Source organism: Pelmatolapia mariae, linkage group LG16_19 (genome assembly GCF_036321145.2).
Source record: "Pelmatolapia mariae isolate MD_Pm_ZW linkage group LG16_19, Pm_UMD_F_2, whole genome shotgun sequence".
NCBI lineage: Eukaryota > Metazoa > Chordata > Actinopteri > Cichliformes > Cichlidae > Pelmatolapia > Pelmatolapia mariae.
This window is the reverse complement of record NC_086241.1, coordinates 43,728,748-43,751,828: the sequence shown is the minus strand read 5'-3', so window position 1 is coordinate 43,751,828 and position 23,081 is coordinate 43,728,748. Positions and strand designations below refer to the sequence as shown.

Genomic DNA, 23,081 nt, shown 5'->3' with positions numbered 1-23,081 from the left:
AATCATGGTATTTTCATGGTTTCTCTTTCTTTTTCTCTCAGCTTTTCAGCTCCACCTTTTCGCTTTTCTTAGCCTTTATCAACTACTTCTTCCACAGGTAGCCTCTACAAGGTGCACTGACACGCAGGGAATGTAGGGGAGATTTGATTGGGCAATCCAGTGTCAGTAATGAAAATGAACCAATGGGTTGCTTAGGGATTGAAGTATGCAGAAAGAGCCACAGCTAAAAACTTACTGATATTAACAAAATTAAGTACTGAGATCCACCTCTGATCCTATGTACTTACGTCACAGGAAAACATGAAAACATGCTGGCAGAAGGGATTTTTAATGCCCCAGGATGTTCTGAATGTTTACATTTGGGTGAAATACACAAAAAGCAGTAAGACACATGAAATACACAAAATCCCACACCACTGGAACCTAACACCAAAGCAGCTAATGGCACCAGTACCTTCTGCTGCTGCAGGCTGCTCTGTCTGAGAAGTTTGTTTTTAGGTGATGAGAAGATCTCTTGAACACTGTTGCTGCGCCTCACTTTAGACTCAGGCTGGAAATCTGCCTGAGAAACTGAATGCTGTGGAAAAACAGGTGAAATGTACACACAAGAATGAAAGCTAAAAGGTTTATCAGTGTCACTGTCAACTGTATGAGTTCTTGAAGGCAGCAGCTTTAAGAAACAAGTCTAAATGCAAACATGTACGTGATGTGTTGCTTATGAAAGGACACCACTATTGAGCTGCTGGTGAGCCTGCACTAGTTTATTTGCAGAGCTGTTAATAATTATCAAAGGCAGACTTTGCCACACAGTACCTAGTGTGACGTTACTTTCAGCGGCACAGTTGTAAACCTGCAACCTCAGTTAAAGTTTGTAAGAAGGACTAGAGACTGAAAGAATATAAAACATTATGTTGCTTCGCTTTTAATGATAAATCTTAGTTTGAAATTATCCAAGCACCTAAAGGGACAGCTTTTCAGAGCAAAAGTGCAGTTAATTTAACATAAGAATGAATTTAACTGAGTAAGGAAAATTGTGAATGGACTGGTGGCACTTATCCAGTCCACCTGAGCACTCAAAGGGCCTCATACATCCATTAATTCTGCCAAATATTCACACTACAGTGAATTCATCAGGAGCAACTTGGGGTTCACTGTCTTGCCCAAAGATTTAACCAGCAACCTTCTAATCACAGCCACCCCAAACAACTGAATACAAAACAACTATGCAACCATTTGCCAAAGGTTTAGTGTATGTACCTGCTCCTGGGGCCCTTTGTTGCTGCTCATCCTCTCCTCTTCTTTTCTGTTCTGTAGCAGCTGCTGAAAGGACACTAGGTTGTTCTTCAGGAGTTCCAGCCTGGTGGCAAGAAGCTCAGCTGCCTCCTGCTGGGATCCCGCAGCTCCCAGTTCACTCTGCTGGTGCTGCTGGTCAGCGGTTTGACTGAGAACTGACAAGCTGGCTACCTTCTGCTCAATCTCCAGAAACATCTCCTGTAGACCAGCAAACAAACACATGAGTACAGTCAAGACCAATGTCCCCTCTAATTTTTCATGTGTCTGAGCGAACACACAAACTCCCTGAGCGATCCCTTGGACCACTGTGAGCAACATCAGACGTGTGCACTGTGGTCACACCAGCATCGAATCCATCCAAGTTACATGGTTTATTAAAATAATCAAATTACAGCATTTACATTTATGTTAGACTACTTTTAATTAACTGCTTTAGCCCACTTATAAATGAAAATTTAAAAAATCTTGTTCATGACCTGTGTAGTATGTTAACACTATTGGAAGTAAAAATAACTTGAACTCCAATTTTGAAAACACACTTTTTTTCTTTTTTTCATAAAGCTCTGACTTGTATTATGAGTCTGTGGTCTGGGAGAGAGTCCTGTAACTCTGTCTGCCAAATATAGTATATAATGACCAATGTTGGGCAATTAATTATATAGTTACTTCTTCAAAAAAGTAACTCAGTTTGGCAAACAACAAAGTTTTTTGCAGCTATTTTTTTTAATGCAGCCAAGGCGTTTTTAAATAAACATTTCAAACTATTTACAGAACAATCAGGTGCTCTGCATCAAATCTGATGCCACACAAATTATTTGTGCCACTCCAAAAAATAATTTCTGTCCACTATGAGATAAAGGAGAACAGCAGCCTGATACCTGCAGGCCTGACAACAGATGTATGACTCCTTTAACACCTGTAACATTCAGCAGTCGCCTCATTGTTCTGACACACACAACAAAACTATTGACTACACTACACACTAACTACACAAGATTTGCGCTAAACGTCTCAAATCTCTCACATCTCAAAACACCGCCGTCACTCCTAAAACTTCCCCCCGTTTCTTAACAACTAGATGCCACATTGCCATATCATTTTTTGATTGGTCGACATGGTACTCGACCAATAGGAAAGGGTGGGGGTTGGTTTTGTTTTTGCTCACACAGGCACTCTCCGCCTGTGTTGGTTTTCCTTATAAAACACCGTTTTTACCGTTTCTTCCCACAGTAAATATAAACAACGACAGTATTCAGGAAGAAAACCAAACATTGTATATATTTTTATCATAACTCTGGTTTTACGTGGCCTATCAACACAATTTAAAAACTGGTATAAAGTCCACACTTTTCCCTTTTTCAATTGTTCGTCTGTCCTGCTCACCTCTCCAATGGTTGTACACGTTGTCATTAACGTGGCTTCACTCCACATCAGCCACGCTGCTTTGCTAACTAGAACACCAGTGTCAGCACATAAGGACGCTGTCATAGCCTGTCAACGACGTTGATTGGCTGCGTATATACGAATGTGAATCGCATCATTGGCTGGACTATGGGATAAGGTGGCATCGTTCGAATCCCATACGGGAGCAGCCAGTCACTTACTGACTAACACTGCAAAACAGAATTGTTAAAGTTTTAATTTTAATTTCAATTCAGGTTAGATTTTTTTTGTGCGCAACACAGATTTTCTGTGCGCAGAGACCGTGCCAGCAGTGCGCAATTGCGCACGTGCGCAGCTTAGAGGGAACATTGCCCAGACCACCGTAATCCTAAGAAGACTGGCAGTGTGGCTTTGTTGTGGGACCTCCTTGCTTTTCCATGTCCATCTGCAGTGTAGGTAGGTTGCAAAGCAGCTTGCAGTTGTCCAATATGAGATTTGCCAGTTGGATCACCTGCTTCTTTGGCAATTTGTTTATTGTTTCCAGTGTTTGAGTGGAACAGTTAGTTTGCAAGTCATTTGAATATCAGGTTACATTTAGCTGAGTGTTATTAGACACCCTTAGCTTTTCTCCACCTCCCTTCCATAATTTTACTTTCACTGATCTTTAAAATTCTTCCATGACTCAGACTTCAATGAATTCTCAGCTGTGTTGTTTAGACTTTAACATTTCAGCATGCTTCAGTATTTGGAGTACAAATAAGTGTTCAGGTTCTCACAGTGCTTACAGTTTACCTGACCTTTTAACTCATTTTAGCACATGTCCTTCAAATATTTTACACACCATTTATTTGATCAACACTTTTTAACTTCAATTAAAACTTCAGTTCTTTTATGTCAACCTGAAATATTTCTCTTTTAAAATTATATCAGTTTAAGGTATTTCAACTGTGTTTATTTATTAAAGACAAATGTAAAATAGCATTAAATCTTTTCATTCTTTTAACTGTCTGTTTCACGTGTAACATTTTCACCAGCCAGGAATTCATTATTTGAAGGCTGGCCTTGGGAGCTCCACCTCTTAGATACGCCCTTCTTCTCTTTATTGTTTTCACTCCTTTATTACCTCGCCTCCTGCTCTGTTTTGACACCACTACAAAAAACAACAATTAAAACAAAGATTTAGCTCTGGAGCTCAGCTTAAATGAAAAATGCCTCACACACTGATGATGTCAAAGTTAGATGTGGGTGATGTATGACGGAGCTAATTTGAATAGGAAGATACATCTCAGTGGCTATTTACACGCAATGCTCCATTAAAATGTGATGTGTGACTGTGAGATGTGTTTAACGCCTGAAACTTTAATGGAGGCTCACGTTACACTCTCAGGGTAAGCCAGGAGTCCTTGAATAGAAAATTCCTGCTAAAGCTTGAATAAAGATAATGTTGAAGCCTGTTAGGGCATGATGCTACTGACTGTAAGCTGTTATATTGTCCCAGCTGACTGAATGTTTAAACAGACAAAGTAATGCTGCTTTAAAACCTCTAAATGTGATTTACAACACCTGTTAGTCATTACCTACTCCTATATAATATGTTTATATACAAAATACAATACTATTACACTCTTAAAAGTAAATACTGCCCAGGGAGTGAGCTGCCTTGGTGAAGGTTTGCTACTTGGTTATTCCTGACATGTTGATTTTTTAATTTTTTGTTTTGGACACCACCTCTGCAGCTACACAGTAGCTGGCACATAGAGGCACCACTATGAACTCTGCACCTATGAAATTGTTTTATGCCATGTGTTTATAGCCACAATCGCATTTAACAATGAGAGCGATAGCCATATCCAATCAGACATCTGCATCAAAAGGTTTAAGAAGAGTAAGATCTTTGCAACTATTCCAAAGAGGCCACGTTTTTAAGGAATTTAATGACTGTCAGTAACAGTATGGTTAGGCCTTCCATACCTGAAAGTCTTTCTTTTACTTTGCTGAGGTTTGAATTGACAATCTGTGCTGAACAAGAAAACATGAACCCAACTACAGAGATTATAGAAACCTAAGCAGGTAACAGTTAATGAACTCTGCTCAACCAGACTCATCTGAAATAGCTTTGATATGAGCACAAGGGAGGAAGAATAATACACAGCAAATAGAAGCATCCATGAAGGGCAGTTTCTGTGTCATAAAAAGCTCTCCTTATCCTCTTCTCTGAAGAAGTAGCACACATCTACTGCATTTCTTACTGGGCTGTGTTGCCAGTGCAAACTCCATTTGACTTTTCTGTATATTCAAATATCGCAATGTGAAACAAAATATGGGTAGGGCGATAAATTGCTATGATAAAAAAGAAAAGCAAAAGAAATCATCAAAAATTGAAATGTTGTGTGTTCTCTTACACCTCCTAGTTCCATTCAGCAGTAGCATTTATTACAAACCAAATTCCAAAATGTTGGAATGCTGTGTAAAATGTAGATAAAAAACAAAAATGATGCTATGATTTGCATTTCTTATAAACCAAAATGTCATATTTCAGTGGGTCTGATGACAGAACACTTTTCTACTTTTGCTCCATCTATTTAAAATGCACTTTGGTCCTGAGAAGACGGCAGCATTTCTGGGTCATGTTCACATATGGCTTCTTCATTGCATGATAGAGCTTTGCATTTTGCAGAAGGCATGTCTTGCTGTGTTCACAGACAATTATGAAGTGTTCCTGAGCCCATGCAGTGATTTCAGTGACAAAATCATATCATATCTTTTAATGTTTAATGTTTTAAAGTTCTGCCTCTGGGCCCAAAGATTATGGGCATCCATTATGGATTTGTGGCCTTGTGCTTTGCTGATATTCTGAGACATGCTGCTGCTGTCAATCTCCAACATTTTTCATGAAATGTTAAAATACTTGAACAGTTTGAACACATGATATGTTTTCCATGCTCTATTGTAAATAAAATATGGGCTTATGAGATTTGCACATCAATAATTTGGTTTTTATTAACATTTTACACAGTGTATCAACATTTTTGGAACTCGGTTTATAATTTCCTCCTTGCATCTCTTTGTGAATCATCACAATGTCAGAAGAAAAGTCTGTCTTGTTTATAGCTCTTGTTGCATAGCATTAATTATTCTGTTGATTTATGTCAAACAATATTAAAACTTTGATTAACAAAGTGATAATAGCTTCAAAGCAGGCTTTTATTCCTGATGGCAGTTTAGCATTTTTTAAATGAGAACCCATTGACTTGGTGATTGTAAGGGCAAAGGATAGCTAGATAACTTGAGGTTAAAGTTTTTCAGATGTCCATGCAACAGCTTTTTGTCAATAATATCTATTTGTTGTTTATGTGGAGTCCATTAGTTTGCAGTCCTTAAAAAAAGCTTTAAAAACAAAACAATATTAAATAACTTTATTACGTCTATGTGACTTTGAAATTCATCATATTGAAAAAAAAGAGAAGAAAAGACTGCATGAATGTAATGTGGGCTTGTAAAGTGTGCCAACATAGACAGCACAGAGACAACTGAGGTAACATTTGTCACTTGTAAATTCTGGGAGGGGGCTGGTCCCCCTGGTGGGTGGAGCTTACCTGACAGGTAAGCAGTTGTTGTTCCACGCTGTCTTGCATGGTTGCTACACCGGCAACACCGGCAGCTTGAAGACTCCTCTGGGATTTCTGCAGCCACAGCTCCAGCTGGCTGAGCCTCTCCAGGCACACATGGAGGACACCTTCACCGAGGCGAGGTCCAGACTGGGACCCAACCTGCTGGTCTGATTCCTGACAGACAAACACAACACACCCAGCTAAGCCTCTCTGCTCCAGAGTTTCAGGGTAGAGAGGGAGGAAGATGAGGAAAGTGAAGAGTAAAAGCTGACTGGTTCCTGACGTTTGTAGCTCTAATACTGATATAAACAAATATTTCTAACCTGTTTCTTTGTTCTCACTCTACCACTCCCAGTAACTTACCCCCCGCACTGGTTATCTCTCTTTCCCTCGCTCTGTTTCACTCCTCTTTCTTTCTCTCTCTGAGCTCCACCCACCTGAAACCACTTCCTGGAGCTGTGGCAGGGCCGCAGGGACAGAATGACAGAGGCACAGAAAGAAAAGAGCCCTCAGGCGACAGGGGTGGAGCTGACTGAGGACAGAGGGCCAGGTAAGCTGAGTAAGCCTTAAACACAGGATCCAAACACCCTCCCACTTCCTCCAGAACCTGTCAGGGAAGTTTGTAGCTGGGAAACAGCTGATTGGTGCTTGAATGCTTTTATAGATTCTGATGTCCTTTTCACTGTTTTTACTACATTCGTAATCCTTGCTTCACTTTTACAGTGAATTATTCTCACTTTTCACTGTATAATTTTAAACTTTTGTGTAAAATAATGGATTGATTTCCTTTCATGACTGATCTCTGTGCACACAGTCGTGAAGGACTTGCTGAGGAACCTATGCAGCCTTAACAGGAGGAATGTCAAAAGTACTCACACTGTTCATTATTCATCAGCCTTTGATGTCAGGAGGTGGTGTGGAAAATATCCTCTGTAAAAGCATCCCTTACATAGATTATAAATCTGAACTCAGTACACTCATTTCACAATCATAAAACAAGTTGCTCCCCTCAGCTCTATCATTTATTAATTTGAAACAATAGATCATAATTTTAAAATACTTCCTGACTTTGCTTTTGTAATTTTAGAGGGCTGTTTTTCATCAAATCAATCAAGTATAACGGCTTAATTTAGTTAGCAAAACGTTAGTATACTGTGTGCATAAAAATTCACTTTCTTGCCACAAACAAGGGATGTTTGGAACACAAGTTTCAAATATTCTGCATGGACGTGAGTTTAAAAATGTAAGTGAAAAGTGCATTAGGGTGCATTCATGATAAATGCAGAGGAAACACGTACAGCAATGTGAGTGAACTGAGAAAACTTCACATCAAGCTGCAATGTTGCATCACAGGTTAAGATATGAAATCAGTGAGTTGTAAATAAGTTTAGATAAGTTTCTCAGTCCAGTCTGTTTGTCTGCAACTAGTGGCCACCACCTCATCCACCCCTGAATGGTTAAGATGTTAGCAGGAGGACAGTGCTTTTGGTGTTCTTCAACTTGATGCCAATTTAAAAATGTATCGATTTCAGTTCGGTCCTGAAATCGTAAATGTGAAGGTAGAGGTGCTGATCCTTCACTTATTTTAGGAAGTGTGTGTTGTTCAGTGTTGCCTCTGTGTCAAGAGGGTTTTATCAGAGTCTTTCCAGACGTTGATGTTACAGAACTGGATTTCATTCATGCCTCCATTAATCATGTATCACTGTGTTCCTCTTTAGATTACTCAATCGCTAATCACTAGCTCTCTTGTGAATGTATTTTTGGAAGGTGTTATGCGTGCTTTATGTACTGTATATGTCTTCAGGTGTCTCCCTCCCCCCCCTTCATGCAAACCCCCTCTCTCCCTTCATGAGCTCCTGACACAGAAAAAGAGAGGCAGAGGAGTGGATCACTATTGTGGGTTTATTTGTATTTGTGCTCTTTTTTTCTCTTTCTTTTAATGATATGCAGACAGAATGGGGAAAAACATGAGGGAAACAATGTAGTACAGCACATGCCAGGTAATGTAAGATGTCTGCTGCTTTCAGATGAAAACCTTGTATTTCCAACAATTGTAGATTTTTCTTTCTTTAAAAAAATGATTTCCCTAATTGTAAACACAATGCTGTAACATATAGATTGTTTTAGGACTATTTATTAAATGCTTACTTCTGAATAAAAAGTAAGCAATCCAGTGGGATTTACAAAGTTTCCATCTGTTCACAGCAGCCAGTGATTCAGCATTCATGATAAACCAGTGCATTTTCATGGCCAACAGTCATCTTCAAAAGATAATTAAGGTCTTAAGTATAAAAGGTGTATTTTAAAGAGTGATAATATTTATTAGTTATTTTATTCATGACAAAGCAGGAATCATTATCCACACTGTCCTGCTGCAAGGCAGTGATCGAGTCAATCACATCTGTAAACAACACACCCCACTTTATGAGCTTATGGAAATACAAATGGCAGATGCACAGAAGCAACTAAAGAAATATTTATTTTATCACATATGCTCTGCATTTGCTGGTAAATGAGCCCAGATGGTAAATGAAAAGGTCAACAATCAAAAAGTTTTAACATTTTAAATCACCATTCCCTATAAGATACATTATAAAACATGGCTCACAAAATGTGTCTATTAATACACTTTGTTTCTGTTTTAATAAAACTAACCCATCAGAATAAAGGTCCATGCTAAGGCAAAGGCTTAATACAGACTGTTAAAAACATCCACCACACATACAAAATACCATCCGCCTACTTTCAGTTTTCTTGGGGGGTAAAACGGTAACCATCAGCAACCACTTCTCATTTGTAGCAGATGTAGCGCTGTGTCATCCTGAACCACGTGTCAGTGGTGTTGACTTGTCAAAGAATAAGCAGATTTCTCTGCAAGCTCAGTAATCCTAAACTCAAAAATAAACTTGAAAAGTACTTATTTGGCAAACCTCTGCTTTGGTTCTTTCCTGCACTTTAGTTTTTGCCATGCAGTAAGACATAATAAAGGATTCAAATGTAAACAATATTAAGCAATCATCTGCCATGTAAATGCACTGTGAGACATGTCTAAAAGAAACCTAACATCAGGAGCTCTAGAACTGGTTCTAGAAGAATAAGTGTTCTTGGTTTAGTTCTAGCAAGAAGACAGGAGTTCTAAGTTTTGCTGTCAAAGAAAAATAAAAAGACCAGGAACAAACAGGACTTGTTCTACAACATTCTAGAGGAGAGGGGTACTCTAAATGATTTCAATGATAAGTAGGTGTTCTAGAGTTGTTTCTTGTAAAGGAGATGTTTGGTTCTACAAAGGCTTTACAAAACCACTATTTTGAGAAAAAGTGAGATGCTACCGCTAGCTCAAAAAAAGAAATGACTCCCAATTTGAGTACAACAGAAGGCAGTAAAGCCTCTGGTCTGGAGTAATGTGGGAGGTCAGTCCAACATCTAGTGGCTGAGAAATAGAGGCTAGAATAGAAAAAGTTGGAGGAATCATTCTAGGGGACTATAGAGAAAGAATAGAAATCTTGATTCTAGAAATGTTTTCAAACTGGATCCAGAAAAAGGTGACAGATTTACGATGCTGCGTAGACGTTATTGCCAGCAAAGACATGAAAGGTCTATAAGTCTTCAAACAGTGGCCTCTAGGCTCGCTTTGAGGTGTGCTTGGAGATTTTGCACAGAAATGGTTCTAGACTTAGATTGATGAGAAAAAAAAGATGCAGTTCTACAAGTTCTAGATCTAGGAGACTACACATTTCTGCTGTGACCCAGAGCTGGATTTGGAGACTTTTAAGGTCGGCGATGTGTTTACCATGCTCTCAGGCAGTGACTGAGTTGTGACGGGGGCCAGGGGTTTTGATAAAGCTTCAGATGAACTTGTTTCTGTGGTGTCAGTGGTGCCCTCAACATCCTGAAGAAATATGATCAGGGTTAGAAGCTCACTCAGGTCAGTCAGTTAAATACATTGACCATTAATTCTACCATGTCACCAGATAAGGTATCACACGGTTACTCATACACTCTGTTAAGGAATTATGTTACATAATGTTAGAGGATTTTTGATGTTATGTTATCTAGTACAACCCATTGTATTATGAAAAAGAAATGCAATGAGTCTGATTTATTTTCATTCCTTTTTGACAATAAAACCTCAAATCAATAAAATCAATAAAACAATGTAATGTCGTCTTTGTTTTATATACATATACTCACAAATGTATATATTATATACATAAAGGCTTATGTATATGATATATTTTTTGTACATTTAGTCATAAATTCATTACAAGTTTAAAAAAATGTTAAAACTAAAACTAGAAAAAAATGTTGTTACACTGTAATATAAACGTACAGTAATTTTCACTTATTCAAACAATGACCAAAATGGGGTAGCAGTCCAAAATAAAAATCTTTTAATAAGTTACATGATGGCTTAAGATATTCTTGATTTTTATTATTTTCATTCTCTACCATATTTGATTAAAAACAGCATTGCATTTGCCCAAGAATATGTCCGTGTAGGTTCTCAGTTATAAAGGTCACAACAGTCTCAAGAGCTTGAAAAAGAAGGACTTCTCATCCAAGAAGCTTCCTCAGTTCTAAAACCATAAGGTGGATCCCAGGTATTTAACCCCTGGTGGGAATTATCACCACATGAGCTAACAAGTGAAAAAAGACATGGGTCATTACCACTACAGGTTTCCCAGGCGCCTTAACCCCCAATCCTCAACCTCCACTCACACCTTACTTAAGGTGACCTCAGTACATCACACGATAGGCTGGGGCAAGGTCTCACAGCGATTTCACCTGAAACCCCTGGTGGTACTGACCTACACATGTTTTCATATCTTGGCCCATGTGATGATGCCTTCTTTTTCGGGCTCTTAAGATGTATCCATGAAATACTTATTAAATTCATTACTAATTCATCACTCAGTGGCTTCTGACTGATGAAAGTTTATTTACCTTTGTTTCTTCTGTAGGCTGTTCAGTACTTTGTCCAGTGGCAGCTTCAGTCTCTTCTGAGGCAACAACCACAGGTTCCTGACACCACAATGACAAATGTTATAGGCTTCTACATATCCAAACAGACCAAAATGTTAAACTGCTGAAAGTAAAACACATTTTTGAGTAAAATGAATTCATTCATCTAAGGTAACACAGTATCCATCTGTAATACATCCATATGAGTGACAAATGACTGTTTGATACTGTTAATGGATCAACTAAATCCAGTGTGCAGTAGGGTGGAAGAAGGAAAAGAGATAACTCAAATTTGCAGCAATAGCAGAGATGTATTAATGATCAGGAAGGAATTTAATATAATGAGTAGGGAGATGGTAGTAGGGATGAGGAGGGTGAGGGGACAGTGCCAGCGGTGGAGATCAGAGTGACCCAGCTCAAAGAATGGCAGCGACTATTCATACAGCTGTTACAAATGATGTCATTTGACTGGATTGGTGGGAATCGTGATGTCATGATCAGTCATTGGGTCTCAGGTGTGTTATCAGTTTGAAGAATTTCAAACTTTTCCTATAATTTGTTCCACAACTTGCGATGGAATTTATTATAGCAGATCCTGCCCACCTACACCATAAGCGGGTGACCTCGGGTCACAGAGAACTCCACCAGGAAAAGAACTGTTGAAAACAAGTGAAGGACAGAGGAAGAACAGAGATTTAATGATTTTCCACAGCAGCTCTCACTCATCTTTACCTCTGGTGAAGAGCCCAGGAAAACATCCCAGAGCCACCAATAAAAACCTCCTCCACCTTCTTCCACTCTCTGTTCCTCACTGCTTTTTTTTTCTGTGGCTTCTTCAGCCCGGAGCACGCCTTGATGCTTCCGCTGCTGACACGGAAACACGCTTACAGTATGCGTAGAGTGACACAAGTGGGGGTTAAACATCTAGCCTGGCCAGTTTTGAGTTTTTATTGTTTCCAGTATTTTCTTTGATATTAAGTAAAATTAACATTTTGTTTTTAATGGCCACTAACAAGTTATACAACAGTAGAAGACTTCTTAGATGTGCAAAATAGATCTTGTGCTTCCTTGTAAAGCCTTAAATTGATATGACTCATAAGGTTATATCTACTTGAAGCTTCTAGTAAATACACTGCTCAAAAAAATTGAACTGGAAAGGATCAGCCTACAGCTGGCTCAATTCAAACATGCCCTGAGAATCAAAGTAAAAAAATTTGTGTCAGGCTAGTCAAATGCTTTGTAGCAACTCAAACAGCTACTCAGTAGTTTTTTCATGGCCTTTGCATGCTTGTATGTATGCCTGACAACACTGGTGTATGCTCCCAAAAAGACAACAGCTGGTTTCACCTCCCAGATCTGGAACTGGGCATCACTGAGGTCCTGGACAGTGTGAGATGCTGCATGATCGCATTGGATGAACTCGGGGACATAATGTCCCCGAGCTGTTCTGTATTCTCACCACATGAAGCTGGGCATTGTGGTGCACCAGGAGAAACCCAGGACTCACTCTACCAGTGTAGGGTCTGCCTAGCCTGTAGAGGTCTGTGTGTTCTTCCATGGATATGCCTCCCCAGACCATCACTGACCCATCCCGAATCAGTCATGCTGAACAATGTTACAAGCAGCATAATGTTCTCTGTGGCTTCTCCAGGACATGGGCCCTCAGGCCACCCTCATGAAGTCTGTTCCTGATTTTTTGGTTACAGACACTCACACCAGTGACCTGCTGGAGATCGTTTTGTAGCATGTGGTGCTGATGCAAGCTACTCATGGGTTAAGGACTTTCTTTGTCCTTTTTTTCAGCTGTCCTAGAGTAACTGCCTGTCTCCTGGAAACTCCCCCATTCTCTTGAAACTGTGCTGGGAGTCACAGAAAACATTCTCTGCAATTTAACTGACCAGATCAACATCCGAGAAGTATAACTGACCTGATGCTATTCTCTGATTAAAAAGTGTCCATTTTTTTGAGCAGGTTACAGTGCAGATAATTTAAGCAACATATTTATTTGAAGTATTTTACATATCTTGCCAGCCTTCAATATTTATTGTTGTTGTTTTTTTTTTATCATTTATTCAAATTATTTTCTCTAAGTTCAAACTAATCTTATCAGTAATTAAAATATCTTTCTGTTAATGAGTGCACAATTGTCCTAGTCTGAGAACTTGAAATGTCTTGAACACTCACACACACATACACGCACACATGCACACAAAACAAACAAAAAAAAAACATTTCTTGGTAAACATTAGTAATATTAAGCATGCACAGGGAGCCAAATGACACTTTGGGGATTTTTTTAATTTTTTTTTACCAATTTGTTAATAACACATGTAGGAACTACGCATGCGAGTACCAGGTATTGCACACTTTGTCCTGACATGCCCCAAAAGGCCAATCTGTTCAATTTCTTTGCTTTTTTATTTTTTGCAGGTGTTCTTGTGCAGGTATGTGACATAAAAAAGAGCTTTTTCAATGAACTTAATGAATTAACTGTGTGATTATAAGCTTCTTTTTTTTCTCTGTCCGTGGTATTCTTACCTGGGTGATATCAGGTTTTGGGGCCTGCCTTTGTTCAGGTGAGGACTGCTCCACAGTGAGCAGTGTAGCTCCAGACCTCCGCAGCACATCCTCCTCAACATGAGCAATTCTGATCTGACCCTGCTCTTTCTTTTGAGAGAAAGCACACCGTACAGGTTTGGTTAAATTATGTTCCACATATGACGTGTTTGGAATATCACATAATGACTGACACAATATAACTGAATTATATCCTTCAACTACTGTCGCTGCCATTGTAAAATAACTTGCATTATAATAAAGAACTTAAATGACATTCACTTTTTTTTTGTAGTTTTATACATATTATAAATCATGTAACAGTGATGTTTCATGATTTTTTAAAATTTTATTTACTTATTTATGGTATTTATAGACCAAGCTCACCTCAGTCTCCTCAGATGTAGCTTTTTCAGATGCAGATGTTTTGAGTTCAGTGGTCGTCTGTTGGGCCGACTGAGCTTTGGCTTGTGTGGGAGTTGGAGGCTGCTGGATAAATAATGCAGGAACCTTCTACAAAAAGAGTGAAGCAGAAAGTTCGCGTCAATCTTCTTGTAGATAAAATATCTGAGCAGCTGACTGATGGATTAACTAACTGACCTTCTCCAGTTCCAGCAGCAGAGTCTGGAGCTGGTCCACCACAGTAAAGACAGTGAGAGTTTCTTCAGCCTTCTCAGGAAGACAAAGGCCTGGCTTACATTTCTGGATCTCAGCTACTGTTCTCCTCATCGACTGGATCCTCTGCTCAACAGCCTGCACACATAGAAGAGGGTTGAGAAAAATAAGAAAACGATGACTTTTACATTTATCCTTTTGTATAATTTGGGCAATCACGTCACGCTAATCCAAATGAAAACAAAGAAACCTTTAAACTGTCCTCTCTGGGGCTGGGGAAGCTCTCTGGAGAAGATAGCAAGTTCTTGATCTCTGCGACATCATTCTCCATCCGCTTGACTTCACTCTCAATTGCCTCCACCTCCTAGAGGTTAAGACATTATCAGTCTAATCTGACAGTAGAGAGTACAGTCTAGATAATATCCACTGAAGAGTAAAACAAAGAAACCAATCAAATCTCACAGCGGCAGCATGCTCCAGCTGAGACAGAGGAGCTGTGAAGCTGTCCTGAACGTCGGCCACTTGGCGATCTGCTTCGACCAGCTGTTCCTGGAGAGCTGTGACATCACAAACCTGCGACATTTCCTTCAGGACCGAGCTGAAGCCCTGCAGTGTGTTTCTGATCTGGACTGAATCATCCAGAACCAACTGCATCCCCAAGAGAAAGAAAGACCATTTTTTGGTTAAAAATGAATCACCACAAAATGGTTTGCTGTGCTGTGGAAAGAGCTGTGCAGACAGCAGAGTGTACCGACCTGCAGGGCGTGAACGTGACTGCTCAAACATTTAGCTGTGGTATAGGTGCAGGGAGCGGCAAGCCACGACTGAGCCTCGGACATCCAGCTCTTGGAGCTTTTGACCATCTCTTGATGTTGCTGAAGCCACGTTTGAATCTAAAGAGAAACAGAACGTTTAAATAGGGAAATCTTAGACATTTTTATACTTTTCAAAAGTATCACAGATGATAACAGAGACAGTAATGTGGAAGATTTAGGTTAAAAAATGCAAGTCTGAGCTTGGTGAGTCAAAGTCATTACATTTTTGGTGTTTGACACTAAACAGACAAACAATACACCAGGACAGTGAGGAGTTAGACAGCTAACAGTTTTAGGAAGCTTTTCTCACCTTGCTGATCAGGGTGGTCCTCTGCTCTGCCTGTTTGGTCAGCTGGGAGTGAAGCTGCTGAACCTCCACTAGTCTTTCTGTGAGGATCAGCACCTCCTCAGGCTTCTCTAAGTCTTGCATGTCCACTTCCAGCGCTGCCAGACGCGAGTGCCACACATCCAGCTCGTCCCAGGCACGCTGAGCACACATACAAGGGGAGATTTATAATATTTATTCACTGAGACACAAGCTGATTAGCCAGCCCCCTTCAGAAAGTGTTTCCCTCACTCACAGTTGACTTGTGAAGCAAGCCCTCGCTAAAGAGTCATTTCTGTTTTTGCAATCTATATTTTACATGAAAAGACGCACATAATGCTACGAAAAGAAAGTGGAATTTGTTGGTGTATTTGAAAACAGAGTAGGAGGGTTATGGTGTTGGTGCGGGGCTTTAACAGTATGAAAACTGAAAATAGAAATAGATGTACGCTGACTGATTGTGCAAAAAAAAAAAAAAAAAAACATAAAAAAGAAAACAAAACAAGACTCAGCCCAAACGGCTTGTGTTTTCTCAACAAAAGAGCAGTGACGTGATCACACATGTAGAACATGACACACACACACAGAAGGCAGCAAAGACGCATCCCAAACAGTACAAAGAGGTCAGTAAAACTTACCACGGATCTTCTGGCCAGCAGAGGACAAATGTTATATTGGACATCCTGTTATGTTTCCCTCACCCTCTTACAATCTATTTAATAATGATTTATTGTATTCTACTCAACAAGCTGTAATAATGAACCAGACACCCTGTTTCCTCATCCCTCCCCACCTTCTGAGTGATCTTTGCTTGAGTCACAGTGGGGCTCCTCTGTTCCAGTCTCTTCTGAACAGATCTCAGGCCAGCCTCGATATCAGACATCCTTGCACCCAACCTGTGAACAGGACCGCTCCTCTCTATCGCCTCTCCCACCTGATGGAACAGTCAGGAAAAAATATTATCAGCTAGACCTACATGGATGTTGAATTTATTGTTTTGTTACAAACATCTGCTTATCAATAGATTATTGATCTCTTAAAGGATCAATACACTCCTCATCATTAAAATGTCCAAATTAAAGCCTTTTTCACCTTTTTTTCTACTTGCTGCAGAGACTTAGTGATGTCCTGCATTTGGCTGTCAATCTCAACCGGGACCAGAGTGTACATATCTGAGTATTTCATCTTCAGGTTCTCCATGATATGGTGCAGCAAAGACTTCTGGGTGCACAGCTGGCTGTAGAGCTCCTGAAACCACAGAGATAGGCAGCCTTTTAAATAAAAGGGATTACAAAAGATATTAACAAATAAATAAATAACAAGAAAGAATACGTGTTTTAAAGAGTCTGTTAGAAGAGAAAACTAATCATAACAACAGTAATATTGATGGATTTTCTTGATGACTCATCATAACCATAAACTATTTTGTTTGGGTCATTGTACTTAAGAGAGTTTCCTCTATCAAATAACACTTGTAAGCAGATGCTTTAAAAAATGCTGACACTTGACTCTCTAACCAACATCAGCAATTTCTTTTGCGTAGATGTCTACAGTTTGGGGGTTTCATTTTATGCAGAGCAGAAATCTTATTTTGGCACAAAATATCAGTCTTATGTACAAGTCTCACTAAAGAAAGTCCTTCTTGTAAGCTTTAAGCTCCTTGTCAAGCCGTCCTCTCGCTGTGTCCTGCTGCGCTGCCGTCAAACACAGTCTGCCTCACTCCTTCATTTACACAATACTTAAAAGTGAACTCATTTCACCTCATTATGATTCTACTGCACAATAGAAAACAATATAAAGATCAGAAAAAAGTTAAAATATGACAAATAACACAGTGGAGACTACCTGAATCTGAAAGCGTCCGATGGTCTACTATACGGGGAGGCGCATCTTGATATCACGATGGGAAACTGAGCTTCTGTGTGTGTTTGTGTGTGTGTGTGTGTGTGTGTGTGTGCATGTGTGTGTGTGCGTTAAACAAAGCAAGGGAGGAGGAGGGTATGCAGAGACAGTTTCTTTGCATGAGAGAACAGGAGACGAAGAGTGCGAATTGTGTGTGTGTCCTGTATAGCTATCTTTGTAAAGATCAAATAGTGTTTTATGGAATAATGAACATTTTTTAATTAAGAAGCCATCTGAGGTCATTCTAGATTTAAAACACATGAGGTCAATGTAGAACATTTAGAGATTTTAACAAAGAGAGAGGACATATTTGCAAAATCTGTGTAATTTTGCCAAATTCATATTTGAGGAAATTTATAGCTTTTTTTAATGGTCTCTGTCTTTAATAAAGATATTTTATGAACTCTATATATTTTAGAAAAGTGAGGATATTTTTTATTCCTGCTTCTGACAAAGGGATGTTTGAAAAGTTAGCATTTGATTTTAGAGTGAGGCTTACAGTTAGTTTTACACTGAGGTTAGCTAAAAGCTAAAATACATCAACATATGACAATGAGTGTCCTCACAAGTGCAGCAGGAGAAATGTGTGTGTCTTTGTGTGTGCCCATGAAATGACTTGGCTACAACGGCCACCTGGAAGATCCACTTACAAGACAGAACAAAAGGTGTCTGGTACAAGAGCAGGATGAGGGTGGAGGGAGTGATGGGGGGGGACCGTTGGATGACCGAAAGGGGGTCTTTCAGAAAATGTGTATGTATGTGTGTGTGTGTGTGTGTGTGTGTGTGTGTGTGTGTGTGTGTGTGTGTGTGTGTGTTTGTTTGAATAGAAAGCTGGAGTGGATGAGATGTTGGCCTCTGCTCAGGTTTCAGGACAAAGGGCAGAGTGATTCTGTGGGTTGGTGGGTTCATAGACACAAACACCAAACAGCTTCTGGGCCTGAAGCCAAGCCAACGGTTAGATTGAAAGATTTAATATTTAGTGACACTTGTACTCCACAGCCAACAAGCTGCTTCACTCTATATTCATTAAGGTTAGGGGTAGAAAAGCCCTGATGACTAATTCCTGGATTCATCAGTAAGGCTTTGGGAGAGTTCTGACCAAATCTGTGGTAAACATCCTTATAATATCTGCAAAGTAGTAGTTCCTACCAGCTGTCATAGAAAAAAGTCAATTAAACTTCTGGGATATTGATCTATTCACTTAAGCAGTGAAGGGGGTTGTTAATCAGTTTCAACTGCTTTGTTGTTCACCACCACATTTTGCTTGAGCGGCTGAACAATTGGGTGGGTGTATCTAGATCTGCTTTGGAGTAATTGTTGTCATATCTTTCTGAACAAGTCTTTTGGTGGCTGTTTCTAAATACCAGTGCTCATCCTGTCCTCTTAGCTGTGGTGTGCCACAAGGTTCTGTATTGGGGCCCTTATTGTTTCTATTATATCTACTCTAAGCACCTCCAGCACACCATCCGTCATCTCATTTAGGAGCATGCCCCAGCACTGTCAGGCATGCATACAAGCAGATAGAGGCCAAACAGACTACTGAGCAACATTCTGAGTTGCTGTAATTTTGATAAAATCGGCCAGCTTGCTCTATTATTTTTTTCACTTTGAATTTTGGGTGTCTTTCAATATAACCCTCTGTGGGTTCAGAATTTTTATTTTCATCAAATGACGTGACATCCTTCGGTTCCTGACACATTGTCCAGTATAGATATCCAGCATGATTTTTCCCCCATTGAGATTTTATGTGTTTTCATATTGTTCCTTTAATCTTTTAATTTCTTTGAGCAGTGTATAAGCATCACTTTCAGTGTTTAGTTGTTGTCATGCTGTTGAGTGTAACTTTTCTAACTGAGAGCAAAGACAAGTGCATCATTATAAAAATAGCTATGATGTTACACTGAGTACAAATGCATCATTGTGTTTCATTTCAGATGATGAAACTGTCCTGTCTCATTAGAGGCTGATTATTTCCACTCCAGTGGCTGGGATGGAGCGAGAAACTGTGAGCACACTGATGTGTTTTTAGATTAGAGGATTACAAAGTGGGACCTCGATATACCCAGAGGTCCTTCAGTGAACCAGAGGAATGGCTTGCCTAATTAGAAACACTTAAATTTCACTAGTGTTTTCTTTTCTCTACAAAGGTTTAATTCGCAGTTGGGGATGATTTCCTCATCTCCAAAATTCTTTTGGGGAGGAATATAACTGCATTTCCAACTCATGGTGGATTTTAGTCATCGACATGCAAAACTCTTATTGTATCATTCAAAAATTAAGACATGTAACCTTACAAGGTTCAATGACTGGCATGACCATTCACAAAAACTACTCTGTCAGAAAATGAATGACATTTTGTGTGCCCTTGTGAAAAAATTAATGGCAAGTCGTGTTTTCACACTTAATGTATTGAAATGTAAAGCAAGTTTTAGAAGGAACTTCAAGGAACTCCAGAAAACCTTGTGCAGGTGTGATGTAACTCTGCCAAACATTAACTCGAGAGTCTCACCTGTAGCTCCTGTGTGCTGCTGCTCTGCTCCATCTCTGTCAGAAGAGATGCAGCAGCCTTCAGCCAAACCCGGATACCCTGCAGCTCCTCTCGCACCTTTTCTCTGTCCTCCAGCTCCTGTCTAGCTGCCTGCAAACCCTCCCTGCTTCTCTGCTTCACACTGTGAAAACACACAAACATCCAGCCATTTAAACAGAAGCTAAGCAACTTTACGGCTGCTTACCTAACATCAATAAGAAAATGACTGAATACAACATACAACATGACTACTGAATACAACATATGGGTCCTAATGCCAAGTGTAAGCTGGGAAGACCAATCGCCAATCACCAATCGCCTTCTATGACTAACCTACTTAAAGCTGACTGCTTAACCAGGACTTATGGGTAACTTAGTCTCTGTGTGCCTAAAGAACTTAGATCATAATGAACATGGCTCATTTATGCATATGAAAGAGAAGAGCAATGAAAGTTTGTCAGGAAAAGTATCAATGCCTTCTTAATACTATAAAACTCCTCTTCTTTCTCAAGCATACTGCATCACTAAACACATATGTGTCTTGTAGGACGGAGAAAGTCCTCCTTTTTAGAAACATCACACTGCTCTTCTTTTATTACAGATGGATTATACACGAGACCACACATTGTCCAGAGCCACAATGATAGCTTTAAGTCAGGTCTTTCAGCCTTTGTATGGTGAATGTTCCAGGATTAAATGGATCTGATTTTGCTGCTGGAGTCAAAAGATTATTTTGGTGGTTGTAATTACCTGCACAGTTATGCATGTTGGTAGAAGTTGCAAATTTCAAACTTGGATTGTAGTTTCATTTAGAGTACATCAAAACATAAAGGGAGTAAAAACTTGCAAACAGAATAATGAGTTGCACATCAAACAATATCTCACTTGTCATATCGGCCCTGCATTGCTTGCAGCTGCTGACAGAGTGGAATAGGAGGAGCCTGCTCGAGGTGGGCAGGGACACCCAGCAGCCTGGCAGTGCGCAGTTCCAGTGCAGACAGCGCTCTGTGTTCACAGTCCAGTCTGTCCTGGTGCTGTTCCCAGGACTGCAGCACGTCCTGAATCTCCTCGGTAGATGCCTTCACCTTGGAGCCGTCAGGAAGCTCTGCCTCCACTCCCTGCAGTAACACAGAGGCCTTCTCCACCTGAGAGGAAGAACCCAACAAAATTGGCCATTTATAATTAGGGTTAGCTTAGCTAAGCATGCTCAAAAATGCTCAAAACACATGTCAATGTAAACTTACGCTGTCTGAGATATCACTCCATTCTCTGATTCTCTGTTTGCTACGAGTTGTCAGCTCCTGTGTGCAGTGACGTAGACTTAATACCCATCTCCAGATACAAGTCATGGTGGTCTCCCTGCTTCCGCGACAGCTCTGCTCTGAACACCACTCCTGCAGCTCTTCCAGACGTCTCAGGAGGGCCTCCATCTCCTCTGCAAGTGCCTGATTAGGGGTATCAGTAAAGATGAATTCTGTTTCTGTGTGGAAATTTTCAACTTTTATCCACAAAAGCATTAAAGTTTTTGCAGAGGAGGTTTATACTCACTCTAAGATTTGCCTCCTGGTCAGTGCAGTCAGTGAGACAGGTGACCTTCTGAGTGATGAGCTGTAAGAGCCTGTTCGCTGTACTCTTCACGCTCTGCATGATTTCTTCTTTGCACTTGATGTAATTTCTGTGCTGCTCAGCACACCTGAAAGACAAATATGTTGATCTTTTAGTGTCAGATTTAAAATAAGGGCTCACATTCACAAAGGCTCTGCAGCTTAATGCCATTTGCAGGTCTTGTAGTCTCTATCGTGCAATGACTGTTTAGTAAATGTAGTAAAGTGGTGTTTGAAAAATGCTAAATAGCTAAACAAGAAAAAATTATTTTGCAATGGAGCGAGTGAAGTTTTTTTTTTTTTTTTTTTATAAATAACTGTTACTTGTGGGCACCAGTTTAGCTCAGTGGGTGAACAGGCAGCTAACAGAAGTTGACAACTGTTGGTGTGATCATTCCTAAATGGAAGAAATATAAATGATCATCAGTGTCCCTCAGTCTGGAGCTCCATGCAACATCTTGTCTCGTGAAATGAGGATGATCATGAGAAGGAGGGTGGATAAGGTCAAAACTACAGGGAAGGAGCTTGTTAACGATCTGAAAGCAGGTGGAACCAGTCACCAAGAACACCATTTGTAACCCGTTACACTGTAATGGACTGAAATCTTGTGGCACCTGCAAGGTCCCCTTGCTCAAGAAGCCACACGTACAGGTCTGTCTTAAGTTTGCCAGTGAACAGCTAAATGATCAGAGAGGGCTTGGGAGAAAGTGCCGTGGTCAGATGAAACCCAAAGTATTTGCTATTTTAGCAAAACTAATAAGAAGAAAGATAACTATCATTATTTCTTTGTTTTATCTTTGCATGTGCAATCACACGCTTCTACCAAAAAAACCTTTTCAGGAAGATAAATCTGACTTTTAGGACTGCGCGGAGTACCTGCTGAGACACTCCAACTTCACATGGCCCTTTGCCTGGAGAGTGGACATCATCACCAGGAGTTGGCTCAGAATACTCTCTTGGAGCTGCTCCACCTTCAGTGGGGACAGGTATGGATGCAGAGCAGTCTGGTCTTGGAGCTGTTCCACATGAGTTTGAAATTGCTGCTGGAGTGAGGCCAAAGCCTGCTGGGTCTCCTCGACTCTGTCACCGCAGACCCCAGCAGAGCCCTGAGGTGGCAGCATAGACACCTCAATATCCCTCAGGAACTGTACAGCCTGTTTAACAGAACAGGTGTAGCTTCTCAGTGACTCCCTGGCCTGAGTGATGTTCTCCTAAAACAATAGGAAAACAAACAACACATTTTTTCAGATTGGCAGGTTCACTCCATAGTGTAGTTTGTTGTTTTTTTTAAACCATCTGCGTAATTCATTTGCTTTGTATTTTGCTTTTGTGGTTTGTTCTATCAAACTGAACATTGAATAACCTTTAAAACTTTGAAAAAGAACACAATGTTTGTATAGACTATATTCAAAATGACAAGACTGAAAGGGTGTTTGCTCCATATTGCTCTACCAAATATGGTGTAGTATTGCTGATGCTCTCTAAGTT

General features: G+C 40.0%; 1 protein-coding gene across 1 annotated transcript in view; it reads right to left on the bottom strand.

Annotated features, from left to right (window-relative positions):
- The window catches only part of syne2b (spectrin repeat containing, nuclear envelope 2b), a 144,122-nt gene that overhangs the window by 50,907 nt on the left and 70,134 nt on the right, over positions 1 to 23,081 (bottom strand). The window contains exons 63-82 of the mRNA XM_065472070.1: positions 22,470 to 22,804; positions 21,538 to 21,682; positions 21,234 to 21,434; positions 20,875 to 21,134; positions 19,972 to 20,131; positions 16,644 to 16,808; positions 16,354 to 16,485; positions 15,546 to 15,722; positions 15,176 to 15,313; positions 14,883 to 15,068; positions 14,671 to 14,784; positions 14,406 to 14,558; positions 14,193 to 14,318; positions 13,788 to 13,916; positions 11,982 to 12,113; positions 11,232 to 11,309; positions 10,018 to 10,176; positions 6,273 to 6,461; positions 1,258 to 1,491; positions 455 to 577 (exon numbers count right to left, since the gene is read on the bottom strand). Coding sequence (XP_065328142.1) covers positions 455 to 577; positions 1,258 to 1,491; positions 6,273 to 6,461; positions 10,018 to 10,176; positions 11,232 to 11,309; positions 11,982 to 12,113; positions 13,788 to 13,916; positions 14,193 to 14,318; positions 14,406 to 14,558; positions 14,671 to 14,784; positions 14,883 to 15,068; positions 15,176 to 15,313; positions 15,546 to 15,722; positions 16,354 to 16,485; positions 16,644 to 16,808; positions 19,972 to 20,131; positions 20,875 to 21,134; positions 21,234 to 21,434; positions 21,538 to 21,682; positions 22,470 to 22,804 — 3,336 coding nt within the window. The remainder of the gene's footprint in view (positions 1 to 454; positions 578 to 1,257; positions 1,492 to 6,272; positions 6,462 to 10,017; positions 10,177 to 11,231; positions 11,310 to 11,981; positions 12,114 to 13,787; positions 13,917 to 14,192; positions 14,319 to 14,405; positions 14,559 to 14,670; positions 14,785 to 14,882; positions 15,069 to 15,175; positions 15,314 to 15,545; positions 15,723 to 16,353; positions 16,486 to 16,643; positions 16,809 to 19,971; positions 20,132 to 20,874; positions 21,135 to 21,233; positions 21,435 to 21,537; positions 21,683 to 22,469; positions 22,805 to 23,081) is intronic.